Below are 17070 nucleotides of genomic sequence, written 5' to 3' on the forward strand. Positions count from 1 at the left end.
GGCCGCGAAGTGCTAGGGCAGAGCCCGGCCCGCCCTCGGCCGAGCGGCCGCCCAGCGAAGGTGCGGGACCCGCGCGGGTCCCGGCCCGCTGCCGCCACCGCGCTAACCCCGCCTCCCTTTCCTCCTCTTGTCGCCCCGCGCGCAGGGCTTCCTCAGCCGCCGCCTCAAGGGCTCCATCAAGCGCACCAAGAGCCAGCCCAAGCTGGACCGCAACCACAGCTTCCGCCACATCCTGCCGGGGTTCCGGAGCGCCGCCGCCGCCGCCGCCGCCACCTCCGCCGCGGACAATGAGAGGTGAGCCCGCCGCCCGGCCGGCCTCCCCGCGCGCCGCCTGGGATGTGCCCCGAGGGTGCGGGGACAAAGCCCGAGCCGGGCAGGGGTTGCGCCGCGAGGGGAGGGGGTACCCCGCGACGCCCTCCGTGAACTTGTGGGGCCGCCCCGGACCGAGGCACCGGGGAAAGACCCTGCCCTCTCCCAGAAGGATGAGGTGTAGAGCGAGTGCCCGAGGCCCGGGGCGAGGCCGGACGGGAAGTAACCTCGCCGAGAAGTCCTGCCTCGCCTGGCCGGGGTGGGCATTGTTTCCCAGCCGTGTAGTGCCTGGAGCTGGGGACGGAAGTGGTTCCTCCACCCCCGGGATCCATCCCCTGGCCTGGGGAGCTCCTGGGTGCCCGATACAAAAGGCATTTCTGGCCAGATTTGGCTGAGACTCAGCAGTGCCCGTGGTGAGGTAAAGGGCGAACATCTGGAGGGGAGGAGCAGGAGGCTGGGCCGATTAGGGGGCACATCTGCTCTAAGTAGGGCACGTGCTCCATTGAGGGCTGGGGCAAGCAGAGCGGGCAGTGCCCAGGCCCCGAGTTCAGGGGCACAGTCTGAGGCTGGGAAGCAGGGCCTTTTCTCTTTCCCTCCCTCACCTCACCACTCCCAGGGGTGTCTCCTGCTCCCTGTTTCCAGCTCCTAGGCAAGCCTGGAGCAGGTGTGGAAATTCCAAGGGGAGGTGCCTTGTGGGACAGAGTAGGAGAGGGAGGGCTGTTTCTGCCTTGTGGGGAGTTGTGGGCAACTGGAGCCGGCTGCAGCTCCCAAGGGCAAGCCATTCTGTCAGGGCAGGGGGGCACTGAGCGGACACAGCCTCTGGGAAGATGCCAGCCACAGGCATCTATCCACTTAGGCATAGGCACAGTGATTGGATTCCTGTGCCAGTTAGAACGCGTCCCTTCCCAGCTGATGGAGGTGAAAGAACGGGCAGGCACCAAGGAGCATTTTCAGCATTCAGTCCCAGCATCTTAGGCTGCTGACATCTGCCTTCACGGGGCTGTGTCCATGTGTACAATTGGCGAGTTGGCACTCCCCGTAGGGAAGGCATAGGTAGAATGAAAATGTCTGTCCCTTCCTCCTTGGTTCCAGCAGGTAAAGGAGTACAAGTTGTAGCCTAACTCCTGGCCAAGATTGAGTGGCTATTTAACTGACCCCCCTGGCATCTTTGCTGGAGAGTACCCCTCCCACATCCCAGCAGAATTGCTGGACCTTTCCTTTCCATCTGCCTGGAGCTGCTCTCTCCAGTGCATCCTCACCACTGGCTGCAGCTGGTAGCCCAGCCCAGCCCAGCCCGAGGCAGGACCCTCAGCCTTTCTCTGATGGCCATGGTGCCCCTGGGGACCAGGCGTGCCCTGGCAGGAAGATGCAGCCAAGCCGGAGCTCAGTGCTGGGTGCAGCCACTGCGTCTTTGAAAATCTCGCTTCTCATCTTTGTTATTGTCTGGGCGGCAGGCCACCCGGTTTGCTGCCTTCCTCCCTCTGCACGGCCCCCACCTTCGGCTCTCAGCCCCAGGAACATGCCCTTCTCGGCGCTTTCCTTGGCAGGGGTCAGGACCCTCTGCACCCGCATGCGGGGGCTTGTGTACGTAACCCATTTTGTGTGCATGTGGTGGTTGTCCGGGAGCAGGAGAGACAGCAGGCGGTCCGGCCTCGGAGTATGTCTGCCCTCCTGGGAGAAGGCAGCATGCATGTTATGTTTACCTCCCTCCAGTGGGGAGCCAGCATCAGAAGCCTGCTAGCAAAGACAGCAAGTGGCCGGGAAGAGCCCGGCAAGCGCTTGGCTGGCAACCCTGGTTGAGGGTCGGGGCACAGCCAAGATGACCTCCTGTAGGACCAGCCCAGCCTGGCGTCAGGTCAGCCTTGCTGCATGATGAGGGGGCGCAGAGCGGGGGTTGGGAGTGAACTATAAGGCTGTTTCTGGAGCCGGTGTTAAACGGTAGCGGTTGAAGCTAAATGTCTAAATGTCACTGGCAATGGTGTGGAGTTGTCTTTTTAATTTTCTATAAACAAAATCTGGCTGGGTGGCTTCTCTGGCTCAGAAAGAGAGCCCAGATTTCCTATGGACAGGCAGAGAGACTGGGTTTGAAATCTTTCTACCCAGCCTTGGACCTGAAATAGGCTTTGCCAGGACTGGGGGCTCCTGATTTGTTGCTTTGCTTAGGAATAAATTTGCCAGCTGCTGTTGGGATGGGTGGACAGGAATTTCTCTGGGTCAGTCCTTGAAGTTATCCTATGCGGAGTCGAGTGAGGAAACCAGCTAGGATGACTGCCTTCCCCACCTGAGCTCATGGTCAAACCTGGGTGAGTAGAGAGGAGCTTCTTCCCTCTCTGGGGTGTGGGTTGTGCTGTTGGAGGCTGGGAGGAGGGAACTGGCTCCCTGTGACTTGACTTAGCAGCAAAGGGGTTGAATCCTGGCTCCACGGGACCCTCCACTGGCTGCCATGTCTTTTGCTGGGGGTAAGTGTAGAGGTATCAGTTTCAGAGAGTGGATGGGGACAGGAATGAAGAGGAAAGTGGGGGCTTCTAGGGTGGCCCATGTGAGTCCTGGTCCTGGTGGCTGTCCCGTGTGGATAAAGAGTTCAGGGCATTCTGGTGTAGCCACTGGAGTCTGACTTTGGGTGAATCTGTTTGGTTTATATGGCTGCTGTAAAGGCTTTGTTGCATGCTGTCTGTATGTTCTGCAAATTGCTGTGTTGGGGAGGTTCTGTTCTGTGCTTGAATTCTGTCATCTGGAGGTTGGAAGCCAGTTGGTTCTGTGCTAGGATCTTCCCGCACTCTGGGAGAGGAAGCCTCAGGTGGAGCCTCTGCTGTCCAGTTGTGAGGCTGGGGGCAGGCTGCTGGCACTTGGTGGACTTGTACTTATTCTCCAGAAAATGGCTTTGGGGGAGGTTCCCAGCTGGCCTGCACAATCCTTAGACCACTTAGATGCTTATCTCTCCTCTGGAGGCTTTGGCAATAAGCACCAAGGACAGGTAATCATTTCTCCTGGATCACAGAAATGAATGCTGCTCAGAGAGCCTTATAGGTGAAAGGTGTGCTGGTAAAGGCATTTTCGCTTTGCAGGCTGAGGTGTTGCCGCTTCATGTACAGGGCTGTTTTAATGTTGGTAAAAGCGAGATAGGATGTGGCAGTTGTGCCTTCGCAGAAGATGATTTCCAAGTCATTCATTTATTACTCTTCTGAGGAGCTAGGAAGGTCAGCTGGCAATATTATGCTTTCCTCATCTCTTTTTTTGCTCCTGTGACTGCTCCTGGGTGACTCCTGGCCTCCGCACATGCTGAGTGTGTTCCCTCCGGCTGTCTGTTGGTCTCTAACCATGCCTTGTCGTTGCCCCTCTTCCCATTCTTGACGCTTGCCTTAGTGTAAAGCTTAGCTCATCAAAGCGGGCAGCCAGGCACGGGTAGGCGAGGCCCGTTACCCAGTCCAGGGATGTGTGTCTCTGGAGATACAGATTTGAAAGCTGCTAATGGTGGGGCTCCAGGGGATGTAGGACTGGGGAAGGGGGAGGTACTTGGGAGTTGGAGTGGGGGCTTCCAAAACCTTCAGCTGGGCCTGAGGAGGGAGGAATCCATTCTTGCCCTTGGGGGAAGGGAGTTCCTGGAAGGAGAGAGGAAGCTAGAGAAGGGATAGGGGAAAAGGAAGGCAGAGCCTAATTTCCTAATTTGGTCAGAAGAGAGATTCGGGGGGGCTGGGTACCCAGGTCTGGATTCATGCCCTCTTTTCCTTCCTACTGTAGAAAGGGCGGATCCGATCCTTCTGCCTTCCCTTGGGACTGATCTGTGAAGCATGGTGCAGGTGAGATGATAGCGCCCTGTAGGGAGTCAGCAGGGGTCATCGGGAGTAATAGGAGTATGTGATATGTCTGAAGCAAGACACTGCTGGGGCAGGTCATGTGAGCTTTCTGAGCCTCTGTTTGCCCATCTGCAAAATGGGAATGATAATAACAGTGTTATGGGAGACATTAGTATTAACGTGTTCAGCACATTAATTGAAAGTATCCATTCTCTTCAGTGCTGTTTTCTTAGAATTTAATGTTGAGCCTTAGCCTTACACATTTCTTAAATGTTTTCTAAAATTTTATTAAAAAATAAGACATGAAAGCAGTCTAACACATAGTAGGGTTTCAGTAAATTCAACTCAATATTGTTTGTGAGTAATTACTTTGTCTTACAATGTGGGAATGACAAGTCATCATGTAGTATCACTCTAATAGTATCTGGGAAATTGAGGAAGGAGAAGAAGTAAGTTTGAGTTGCCTCAGCTGGGCAACTTAGCAAGACCCTGTCTCAAAATAAAAAGTAGAAGGCTGGGGGTGTAGCTCAATGAAAAGTCTGGACTCACTCCCCAGTTCCACCTAAAAATAAAAAGCAGTAATAGATGCATGGTACGGTGAATTAAGCTATAAAGATCTCTGTTATCTTTGAACATAAGACCTAAGAGCGGGCTGGGGAGATAGCTTGGTAGTCTTAAGTTCCTGCCTGGCAAATGCAAGGACCTGGGTTCAGTCCCCGATACCACTTGCTGTGCTGGTCCTGTGTCATGTCAGCTGCCAAAACCAGGCGTGGTAGTGCATGCCTATAATCCCAGCGCTGTGGAGGCTGAGACAGGAGTATCACTTCAAGTCTGAGCTGTGCAGTAAGACCCTGTACCAAATAAAGAAAAAAGAAACTAATAGCAGAGTGACCCCTGTTCTGTCTACACTTACGAAAGCAAATCTTTTTGTGTTTTAAAAAAGTATTTCAAAAGTTCATTTTTTCATCCTACTTTTGGGTCATCTTTGCTTTTAATCATCAGGCATTTAGGTTAATCAAGGTTTTCTTTTTAAAAATTATCTGGGGATTTTATCTGGATACATTTTTGTGTACATCTGAATTTTTTCGTGGGTTAAAAGCTTAGAGAATCCCTAAGTCCAAGAACATGGAGTTTCAGGTTTTTGATAAAAATGCTTATCACGGGGCTGGGAGATAGCTCAGGGGTCTAAGATCCTGCCTGACAGGTGCATGGACTTGAGTTCAATTCTTGGTACCACATGCCATGCTGGCCCTGGGACCCCTGCTGTACTGCGCATGCTTGTAATGAGTCTGAGCTGCGTAGTGAGACCCTGTGTTGAAGTTTTAAAAAAATACTCATCACGAATAGTTTAAGAGCAGTATAAGTGCAGAGGTACCAGTCGGACCTTTCGTTTCTATCCGCCATTGGAGTCTGTACCTCTAATGAGTTTTGAGAGTACTTATTTTCTTACACTCTTTAAAACATTGAATGTCAGTTTGGGGATATAGCTCAGCAGCACAAGTGCCTGCCTGGCAAGCACAGGGACCTAAGTTTGATCCCCAGTACCAAAAAGAAAAAAAAGGAATGTCACTTTTAAGATAGTCTTTGTCATTTGGATAGGCAGAAGAATGGCATTTCTTCATTTGCATGTTAGGGATTGAATATTGCTTTCCTGAGATTAATGATCTGTGGTGCTGATGCATCTGGGGCTTGTCTCTTCCTGCCCTTTGCCTACTGAATGTTCCAACAAGCCCGTCACAGGACTTCTGCTTGCCTGCCTGGGCCTTCCTCAGAGCTGAGAGGTCCTGTGCAGGTGGATCCTATACGTTAACTACACATTAAACTGGCCTGTGCCTTTCTAGAGGTAGGACAGGAATTTACTAACTACCTGCAGGGAGGGATTACCTGGCTTTCCTCTCCCTTCCATTAGGGAATTAGCCCTTTGACCTTTGGGTGCTGCTAGGCAGAGCCCCGTTCGTAATCCCATAGTTGTCACAGGGAAGCATTATTGTGGCGTAGTGCTTTCAGAGGTTACAGGGTAGGTAAACGGACTGAAAGGGTCATTAGATCCAGGGACACTGAGGCACACAGTCAAGGGCGTGGAGGTGCCTTTGAGGTGCATTACTCCCTCCATTGAGGCGGGGCCATGCAGATCCCCTCCAGACCGTGGTGTTTTATCTGGAGCCCCCAGTTTCCTCTGGGGGCAGGGTGAACCAGAGCCACACAGATGAGCGCAGGGTTCTGAGCCTTGACACCCAGAATGGGAGGGGAAGCCACAGAACATGACCTGGGTACATAGAAAACCAATTTATTTTTGCTTCCTCATTTTTATGGCCCTCCTTTTCTTTGTGTAGCTCCCTCATGTACCTTCTAAAGATCCAAGCTGGGCAGTATTTTAGGAGTGGTGGAGATTAGCTAGTGAGAATGTGACCAGCCCCAGGCTGAGGTTTCAGAAACAGGAGAAGCTTTCTTTGAACAAGCGTGTTTATATCTGTATATATTTTTTTGTGTGTTTTGCAAGTGTACACCTGTTCTACTGAGGGGGTGTGTGTGTGTGATATGTAAATGTCCGTATATGTGCACACTTTAAATGAGTTGACACACGTAAGGCATTTGGAACATAACAGTATGACATCATGTTGTGTTGGACCGTATGAGGTAGCTATTTTTATAGGTGAAATATAGGCAAATGACTCAATCTACAAGCTCAATAAGCATTCACTACCATTATTATTGTCATTGTGTTTTATCCCTATATATACATGTCTGCCTCTGTGTTTGTGTGTGTGTGTGTATGTATGTATGTATGTACTCTGTTGTGCCAGTGTGTTCTTCTTTGGACACTTGTGTGCATTTCCTATTTGGGCATATTGACATTCTGAGCTGGCCCATCCCGTGAACAAATTGCCAACCTTCTTGGGAAAAACTTCCCAGACAGCAGCCCTTTGACTCTACTGTCACCTTTAGGTGCTAGGCAGAGCCCAGGTTCTGGTGTGAGCCTCAGGGGTACTGTGGGATCACGTCCATTCTCCCCAAGTAGAATGTTTCTAGGGCCTGTGTCTGAGGATATGCAAATCAACTCTTTAATGGAATTCCTTTGCAAAATATTATTTGAATCAGAAAGTTAATTACCAGGCTCTAATTAATGGCTATTTTAGAAGGCCATTGAAGAAAACTGGAGATTGTAAGACAACTGAAAAGGCAAGAGGGGAAAGACACCCTGCTCCCCCGCCAGCTCCATGACTCCTCCTCAGGGTGGCAGGGCATGCGTAGTGTCTTCCCACCTCTGAGCTGTCAGCCCACCCCGCCGTGGGCAAACAGAAAGGCAGCCCATGCTCAGAGACACTCTGAGTAGCTCTGGTAGCTCTGGTCTTCTGCCATCATTCCACCCATCTGGGAAGAGAGGGATGGATGCCAGCCCGGGCTGGCATAGGATGTGTGAGGGCAGGAGTAGACTGTGAGGAGCCTACCTTGGCCTCAGAGCAGCCGGGTGAGAAGCCCAAGGCCTGGCCTGGACCTTCTGAGGTTTTCTAATTATACCTGCAGGGGATACTTCCGGCTTCCCCAGACCAGAGCCTTGGAAGTGGCATCTGCCAAATCTCCGCCCTTCTGCCTGCTGTCTGCTCCCCTCAGAGGCCCACATGGACCTGTCCCATGTGTAAAGTGAGACCTTGCTTGCGTACCCCTTCTTTGGACTCTGCTCAGGTCCTGCTCTCTGTTCTCTGTGGCCATGGCAAGCTATAATTCCTCTCTATGCTTCCTTCCATCCATCAGCATCTTGCCTGCCACCTACCTCTGAGCACCTGCTGAACGGTCAGATGTGGGTGGTGCAGAAACCCCTGACCCATGGCCTGGTACCGTGCCCTCCTCTGTCAGCCTCTGTCCTCTGTGGCATGTGACTGTGCACTTGTGTCTGCACAGGCCATGTTGCATGCCTCTCTGCAAGCACACGTGAGACCCTTCCTTGGCATTTGGAATCACATCTTGTAAAACCATCATTTGTGCAGCTGGGGTCCTGCCTTTGGCAGGAGAGTAGTGAGGTAAGGACCCAGGGGAAGGAAGGGAGACAGGGTCTATGCCCCTCTGCAAGGGTTCCTAATACCATGCCTGAGAATTTCTTGGGCATTCTTGGAGGAGAGTAAGGAGTAGCCAGAAGGCTAGAGGCTAGGTTTGATCCTGGGGACATACCGAAAACAGGGCCTGGTCAGAAGGCCTGCATGCTCCTGGCTCCAGGGGTTGTCATTTTGATACACCACAGTGGGTAATAGTGCCTGGAGAGACTAACAGACCACATTCTGAATTTACCAGTCAATAACTGAGTGTGCCTAGGATTCCCAAGAGGGGTGGGCTAGTGGACATCTGCCAAGCCCTGCTCTTTAGAGCTTTCCACAAAGGTGACCTGCATTGGCCACCTCCTTCTCCTGCTACCCTTTCCATTACCCTTTCTAGGTTCCTCGACTGCTGTGGGCCAGGCTAGAGCAGAGGGCAGGAGCTGCAGGCCCAGCTCTATTGCCAGCGGAGTGGTAGAAGGGCCAGGAGCTCTGAGTTCAGCTTTCCCAGTTGCCATTTCCTTGCATCCAGCACCCTGCAGTGTGCACTCTCCTGACCTCCCGCTCCCCTTGCCAGGGGGCAGTCGCCATGGGGGCAGGAACCTTCCCCAGCTCCAGTCCCAGAGCTGCCACCTGCCCTCCCAGCCAGTTAACGCCTCCCTCGATAGCATCTTCTGCTTGCCAGTTGGACCTTTCTTCAACAAGAAGGGCCCTTGTTTACAGGTTTGGCTAGACTGTAAAAGAGCACACTGGCAGAGATATAGATGACACTGGGGTAGCATGGGCCCTAATTTGATGCGACATTGTCATGGGGAGTTTTCATACTGAGGGCAGAGAATTAGTGTAGCGGCTCCCTGTGCCCACTGACTAAGGGGAAGTTAATTTCATGCTCTGTCTTTTTGACATTCATAATCAAAGCGTAGTATTGCAGCTGCAGATTGTTAGCACATGAAGGATGTGTGCGCCTCAACAATTACTGGTTCTGGCTGGGGAGGAGATTGATTAATAGATTGCTCCTAGCCCCACCTCCTCTGCGCCTTATCCCTTTCACGCCTTCTTTCCCTCTTTGCTACCTCCCCAGATTACATCTGGAAACAGTCTTAGAATAGGTTGTGCCTAAAACTGCAGCCTTAGAAGCCCAGGACAGGACCTGCGGGGCCAGGAATTGCCCAGGACATCTGACAAAGTGCAGGTTCTTGGGCCCCACCGCAGACGCTCTGCATTACTCTTTCTGGGTAGGGTAATCCTACTTTCCAAAGAGTGTTCTTGTTGCTGAGGGGCAAGAATCGTGTGCCTGCTGTGTACCAGCAGGTTGTGTAAGGACTTCTCTTGGTGTATTTTTATTGATTCCTCATAGCAAATGAGTTTTTGTTTCCCATTTCGCAGATGGAGACTAAAGCCCCGTATATTACTAGCCTAACTCCATATGTTAATAGTTCACCCTTTAGGGCACCCCAGTCCAGCAATCCATCCCCTGGCTGTGGCCTGTGATTCCTCTCATTTAGCTAGTCACATCCTTTACTTTTATTTTATTTTATTTTTTTTTTTTTATTTTTTTTTTACATCCTTTACTTTTAAAGCTGAGATGCCCTTTATTTTTAAGGTTAAGATGCCATTTGAAATATGCCTTACTCCTCCCCCTCCGTGTAGCAGGAGCCCTCTCTGGTGCTTGCCGAAGGCTCTGGTTGGTATGCTCCTTCCCATCAGTGCCTTGGGTTTTCCAAGGGTGATTGGAGCGGGTAGGACATTGATTTTTTTTTTTTCTTTTCTTTTTGCGGTACTGGGGATTGAACTCAGGACCCTTCACGTGCCAGTCAGATACTTATGCCACTGAGCTGCCTCCCCAGTCCCTTGGACATTGAGACGCTTGTCTGAATGTGAGTATGGGCAGCCCTGGTACCGGCTCTTGTCTCCTAACTCCAGTTCCAGCACTTAGCCCACCTGTACCTTGAAGGCCCACTCTTCTCGATGACTCCTGGTTATAGGTGAGGAAGCTGAGGGGAAGTCCACAAAGGGGAAGTCATTTACCCAGGGCCAAGCAAGTATCAGCAGTGTGATGCAAGGCCTAGCCTGTTCACTCAGAGCCCCTCAAACGGGATGAGTCAGTGTCTCAGAACTTGACCAGGAGCCTTTGGCCCCCGTCTGGTAGGGGTTGTCTTTCAGCATTGCTGGGTGGGGGACTAGAGTAGCTCTCTGTCATGAGGCCAGGAACCTGCTGGGGAAGTGGGCTGAGGATGGGGTGGGAGGACCAGGAACCTGGGCTTGTGAGATAGGAACTGGAACTCAAACCCATGGTTGCCTCTCGGCCCACCCCCCAACTGCCACGTGTTGGTGAGTTGATCTGCCAGAGCTGGTCCAGGGCTCATCTTCTCCAGCTGCTTCCCTCCGATCCTCAGAGTCTGTGTCTCAAGAAGGCCAAGCTAGAAACTGATGTCCCAGGCCCTGGATTCCTGCAGGGAAAGCAGGCAGGTGCAGGGCAGTGTGTAGAGTCCCTCCTGAGCGTCAGTTCATTGCCTCCAGCTCACGAAGCCCCTGCAGCTGCTAAAGAATGGAGCCGTTGTGGTGTGGCTGACACAGGTGTCTTTCATCTTGTGGCCTTCCTGGCAGGCTTCTCTTCGTGCCGTGATGGCACCACACTGCCTTGAGTGGCCGCTGAGGATGGGCTGGGCTCTGTACCTGTTGTGCATTTCCTCACTTCCTCCTCACAGCAGCACTATGGAGGGCAGGTGCTGTTGCTGCCACACTTTATGGGGGAGGGGGATCCTAAAGAGAGAGCATCCTGCCCAGGCCTACAGCTCCTCAGGGCCAGAACTGGGGTCAGAACCCAGGCAGGCTGGCTCTGTTCTGCATGCTCTGTCAATAAGCACGATGAAGTGGCTGCTGTTTGCCAAACACCTAAGTGCCAGGCATTCTGTGCTGTGCACACATCATCTCCGGGCCTCTGGAGTACTTTACAGCTGAGGAGACTGGCCTCAGAGTGAAAAATCACTTCTCTGGGCTTCGCCTCAAAATGGAATTAGAGCCTAGATCTCTCTGGAGCCAAGCTAGGTCTTGATAGTAGCTAACGGGGCTGAGCATATCCTGTGGCCCAGCCCTGTCTTCAGCACTTCGCTGAGATGAAGACTCTTTACCCTATGGCAGTGCATGCCAGGCCTCCTGGTGTGGTCAGAGCTAGGATTCATGCCGCTGCACTCTTGATTTCTAGGCTTGTGCTGCCCTCTGCCTGCTTTACAGATGAACAAACTGAGGTCCTGACAGGTAAGAGTCACTTACCTGAGTTGGTAGGTAGTTGGGTGATAGAGACAGGATTTGTACCCATGTTCCTCCAGCGTTTCACTGCCCCCACATTGGGCTCTTCTAGGGTTATACGTTCCCTCATCTCCTTTCTTTTTGACCAAGTTGATGAACAATGGTTGCTTTTGGACTTTTGATGCTGGATGAGGTGTCAGGTGTTAAGAAGAGACAGTGCTGGGTAGTTGGCCTTCTACAACAGCCTGTTCCCAACTGAGAATGTTGATATGATTTTCTGGGTTAGGGTGTTGGCAGTGGCAGGGCCTGCTGGCGAAGAGGGAAGCCCATTGTCCAAACAGGTCAAGGAAGCAGCGCATTGAGTGGTTCTCAAAATCAGTTCCAGAGATTCCGGTTGGTGAGGCTAAATGTCACACTTCAAAGGGGCAGTGTGTTCAATTTTGCATCCTCACACCAGGAGATTAAAGGCTCTGGAAGGTCCTACAGTAAAGAAGCCAGTTTTGCTTTGTTTAACCAAGGGCTTCCTGTCCCTACCCCCAGGAGCAGCTGTTGATATCTGTGGAGCAGGAGTGTTCTGGAGAACATCATTTGGTAAACATTAAGTTGAGGTGTTCTTCTTCTCAGAAACTTGTTTTTAAAGAAGGAACTTTGGAAGCATTCCCTGCCTTCAGGACCTACAGGAGTGAACCTTGAATAATGGCATTGTTGGCTCAAGTAGCCAGGGGTGTAACTTTGGAAAAAGGAATCCATGTCCTCAGAGTCATTTATCTGGTGCCGGTCAGAGCCTTCAGTGGGGAGGTAAACTGCCAGAAACTGGCCTGAGCCAGGATATGGTGGGTTAATTGTCCCTTTTGCAGGCTGAGTGGTTTCCTTGTACCCAGCAGCGTGGGCTCTGGGCCTCCCATCCCCCTTAGACTCCCTCTGTAGAAGACAGTAGTCGGGCAGAGGCTGCCCACAGATTTGCATAATTGCACCATCCTCTGAATAATTAATAAAGCTCTGTCCTTGCTGGGAGCAAAGTCTGCGCCATTATGGATGGATCTGCTACGGTTGGGTTTGCCGATGCTCTTCCAGGGAGTCCTGGGCTCCTCAGCCTTTCCAGGGGTGCCCCCACAACCAGAGGAGTGGGCATTGTGTTGCCAGGGGTACACGGGTGTGGTGTCCATGCCACCCGAGTAGCATCCTAATGGCCCGGAGGTATGGGTGTGCTCCTTTCTAGGATCCACAGATGGGCTCCTTAGTTGGAACTCTCCCTCTCTGTGGTCTTACAAACTGACGCATGGTCAGCTGTGGTGGGGACAGCTGGTTGGTAGCTTGAAAGGCACTGCTCACTCCAGAAGGCAGGAGGAATAAAGCTGAGCTTTCAGGAAAGAGTGAGAGACAGGGAGATGTATCTACTTGGGCTCCTTCTTCCCACCCAGTACCTCTCGGTTTCTGGGCATGTCAGGATCAAGCTTATCTGGAGTGATTCCTGTTTGAGATTTCCAAGCTCCTTTTTATGGTATTTCATTGAAGGCACCAAGCCCTCTGATACCTGCTCTCCACCTGTCATGCCCCTGATGTGTCACTGACACTGGGGAAAGGCCTGTAGCTTCTTTAAGCGCTGGTTGCTCATGAAAAATTTCTTCTCTTCCCTACTTCTCCCATTCATTGTCCCAAGTGCTCATAAGGACATTTCTCAAACCGGATTCCATGGAAACACCACATTCTTGGGATGGGGGAGTTCTCTCGCCCGAACAGGTTAAGGTAGCATCCGAGGATCAAAGGAAGCGAGTTGCTGCGGTGCATTACTCCTTCGTGGCTCTGTGGTGCCAGTGTGAGTCACTCTGCAAGAGGGAATGCAGGATGCTGTTTCTGACCCTCAGTAACGATTCAGCGCCTGCTGCATGTAGCCTGTGATGTGAGAGCCCTGTCCACGCCTGGAGTTGCTTCTCTTAGACTTGTTCTCCCTTGCTGAGCTTACCTAGCCAACATTGGTCTGGCAGTTTATCATTGGCCCTCACACCCACGAGGCCCTGGCAGAGCATTCTATATCTGAGCTAACAGAGGCCCAGAGAGGGTCATTACCTCACTGAGAGTCACACAGAATTGGCATTTCAACTCATGCTTGCCAGTTGGCACCACAGCTTTTCCTCCTTGGTCAACAAGAAACCATTTGCTCGCTAAATAAAGGTCAGCTTGCTGGCTGGGGTGAGGCTTTGGGGACCTGTGGGGCCTACTGCTCCCTCACCCATTTGCTTGGAGTGTCCAGGAGTAAGAGGTGAGTGAATGCCCTGTGTCATTGTTTCTCTGCTGTGGCACTGGCTTTGGAGCCATACAACAAGAGCATAAAACTGCTGGATGTCCCAGTCATGAACCCTGACTTTCATCCTTTTCCTTCTCCTCTTTTAATAAGAATAGGGGTGTCTAAGTGTCCCAGGAGCTTGGCTTGGCTGGTGGTTCTGGTGCACAGGGCAGAGGGGATGAGGATGGGGACCTTGGCTGGCTTGTCTTTTTCGCCAAGCCTTTATGAGAGTCGGCAGCCAAGCCTAGGGCAAGGTAAACCTGTTCTCCTAGGCTTGAAGGTGGCACCGAGGTGGGATTTGGGGGCTTGGGCTAGCTGCTTTATTTCTTGGGCATGTCCGTGGGTCCTATCATACACCACAAAAGTGACTGCATTGCCCAGTGACACTTCACCCTGGTCCCATGGAGAGCACCACACAAGGGATCCTAGAGGAGTTGAGTCGAGTCTTGCTCTGCCAAAACGGACTGGAGTGTGGGCTTGACTCACCCTCTCCTGTATGATCTGAAACAGGTCACCTGACCTCTGACCCTGTCACATGTTTGTGGTGCTTTCCTAGCACCCGAGGCTCCAAGGCATGCTTGGGATTGTGTATGTCATGTGATAATCTTATCACATCAACCTTTTATCACATAACCACACATACTGTGCTTTCAAGCCTTCTTTTGAGACCGCAGTATCCTAATGACAGATCCAGCCTCCCACCCCCACCCCCCGAGGTCCATCCCATCATGTAGCGAGACATGGACCAGGACAGACATGAAATGATGTTTATGCTGACATTTCTCCCACTTAGAAAATCAATATTCCGTGGTCTGTCTAATTGCTGCACTACTGCTAAATGAGTCATCTTAGAGGGAAAATAGCAAAAGCATTGTGAGATTAATGGGAGAAAATAGTTGGCAAATGACTTTGCTTACAAAGCTCTGAGAAGGTGTTACTATGAGAAATCTGGTGAGGCACAAGGTTAGTCCCTGGTAGTAGGAGTCAGGCAGCTGTCGGGCTCCAGGGCTCCAGCAGGTCTCAGAGAGCCCTGTTAGGGCAGTGCACCTATTTAATTTAACTAAATTAATTAATTAATTTGCACCGATTTTATTGTAGTAGCAGCTGGAATCAGGAGTCCCTGAGTGGTCAAGTAAGGGCCAGGGTTGTACCAGGAGCTCTGGTGGCCCGGTTTCAAGGGGAGGGCACTGTTTAGTTAGAGCCCATCACTCATCAGACATGGTAGGAGGCTGGGGGATGTCATGGTGGGCAAAACCAGCCCCAGACCCTCCCTTAGTCAAGGAGAGAAGAAATTATCACACAGGTGAATGTGTAATTGCAATTGAAGTGCAAGTCCCCAATGACAGTCCAAGTCCAGACCCGGAGGGCTTAGCCAGTGGGGTTGGTAGGGGCGGTTTCCCCAAGGAAAGGGAGCAGAGTGCTTAGGGAAGAAAGTGCAGGGCAGGTGCACGAGCCTATGCAGACGCTCGGGTCTGACAGTCAGGAGCTGGAAGAGTACCTGTGTGACATTAACCCACAGGCAGTCCTAGGAAATGGATACTTCTTGATTACAAGTGAAGAAAACAAACTAAAGATGGTTAAGGACTTGTCCAAGGCCAGATAGCCTCTAAATGGTAGTCTCGACTTGATCTGCTGCCCGCGCTTTCCAGTTGGTGTCAAGGACCTCACTTCCAGTCAGGCAGCTGGCCTCTGGGTGTCTGCCTGAGAACTTCTGAGTGGGCAGACTGTAGCATTTCACAAACCAGACCCCTCTGCCTCCCAAGCCCCTGGATCAGGTCTCTGCCTTACTCAGCCTTTGCTTCCTTTTAGTGGCAACGTAACTTGGGTAGTATTATAATTATCAAAATACCAAGTCAACTAATAACTCCTCGTTGAAAAGGTATTGTGAATACCACAGTTCTCTTCTGCTCAGCCCCATGAAGTGTGCTAGACTGTCGTCATGTAGGGCCTACCAGTGGCTTGCAGATATGGAGTAGAGACGTGGTCAGAAAAGAGTGGCTCAGGGCCCGAGGGCTCTCCCAGGTTTCAGAAGTTGCAGCAGCAGATGGGGAGACACCAGGCATTTCCTGTGGGTACTGGCGAGGACACACTGGGGGCATCTCAGGTCATCCCACCTTGGTGTCTAGATATAGTCAAGCATTATAGGGCCATAGGAACCTGGTGAAAAGATTCCAGAGCCCCACCTGGAGAGGGACAGATTCATGAGACTAAGATTGGCCCTGGAATCTCTCTTCAGATAATCCCGTAGATGATCCTGAGATCCACTCAAGCATTGAAATCCCTAGCTAGTAGCTCTAGATTCCTCCGTAGTTCTGGGGCAGGGCCATGCCTCTAATGTGGTGTTGGGAAGGTGGGTGTGCTTTGATCCCCTGGGCTGGAGGGTTATCAGGCTACAAGATAACCATGTGGCTGGATGTACCAGTGTCTGCCTCTAGTGTGGGGAGTGCCTGTGGCACAAAGGGAAGGCAGAAGCAGGTGGGCTCCTTAGCCCCGGAAGAGGTAGAAATTCGACCTGGAATGCTTCCGGCCAGAAGTTGAATTTCAGCCCCAACTCAGATCTTATTGGCTTTTCTCTACCCTTTGCCAAGTGAAAACTGCAGCCCTCTGGCTGGAAGCTAAATACTCATGTGGGTTCATTGAAGAGCCCAACCAGAGCCCTTTGTCTTGCTCAGGTACCATTTCCAAAAGAATTTTGTTTAGTTCTTCAAATAAACAGCAGGACATTTCCTGTGGGATTATAGGCAAGTCTAGGACTGCCCCTGAGGCTGCAGAGGGGATCCGGCTCTACCTAGCGTGCTGCCACAGGGACACCCTAGTGGCAGCCCAGGGCAGTGCCTAGATGGCAACTGTCTGATCTTGGCATCTTTTCTGCCAAGCCAGTCCTGCCTCTCGGAAGGCTGGGCTTCTTGGGGTGAGATTTGGGGGTGACTGTAGCAGTCTGGACTCTGGGGATCCAGGCCTTAGTGTCCTGTAGGTAGTTCCTGACCCTCCATGGTGACAAACTTGAGGCAACCTGAGTCCAGACAGATGTGAAGCAGAAAGTATGAAGTCAGGTTTGTCGTACCTGGCCCATGAGAGAATGTGAGAATCTTCTATCCCTCATTTCTGCCCCAGCTGGGTACGCTAGGCACCCTGTGTGGATACTCTGGTGTTCGCAGGCAGACAGTGGCTTGTCTTTGGAGCTTGGTTCCATGTGCCCACCTGGGCAACCTGGTTCCCCACCTCCTGTTCCTGGGCTGCTCAGCAGCAGATACGGTCGTCCCTGATTAGGAGTCTGTAAGTCCTAATCAAGGTGGCCGCTTAACTCGTCTTCACTAAATCTTTCTAACTTCCAAAGCTTAGCGGTTGTTGGGAGCTCAGATTCCCTTGCTGGCATGTGGCTTACTGGATGAGTATTTTGGTGAGG

General features: G+C 51.8%; 1 protein-coding gene across 8 annotated transcripts in view; it reads left to right on the forward strand.

The window, feature by feature from the left end:
• The window catches only part of Dab2ip (DAB2 interacting protein), a 195781-nt gene that overhangs the window by 114768 nt on the left and 63943 nt on the right, over window positions 1-17070 (forward strand). For all 8 annotated transcript variants that reach the window (XM_004641488.3, XM_023701607.1, XM_023701604.1 and 5 more), the window contains one exon: window positions 146-294. In XM_004641488.3, the coding sequence (XP_004641545.1) occupies window positions 146-294 (149 nt within the window). The remainder of the gene's footprint in view (window positions 1-145; window positions 295-17070) is intronic.

Source organism: Octodon degus, unplaced genomic scaffold (assembly GCF_000260255.1).
Source record: "Octodon degus isolate 3935 unplaced genomic scaffold, OctDeg1.0 scaffold00137, whole genome shotgun sequence".
NCBI classification, from domain to species: domain Eukaryota; kingdom Metazoa; phylum Chordata; class Mammalia; order Rodentia; family Octodontidae; genus Octodon; species Octodon degus.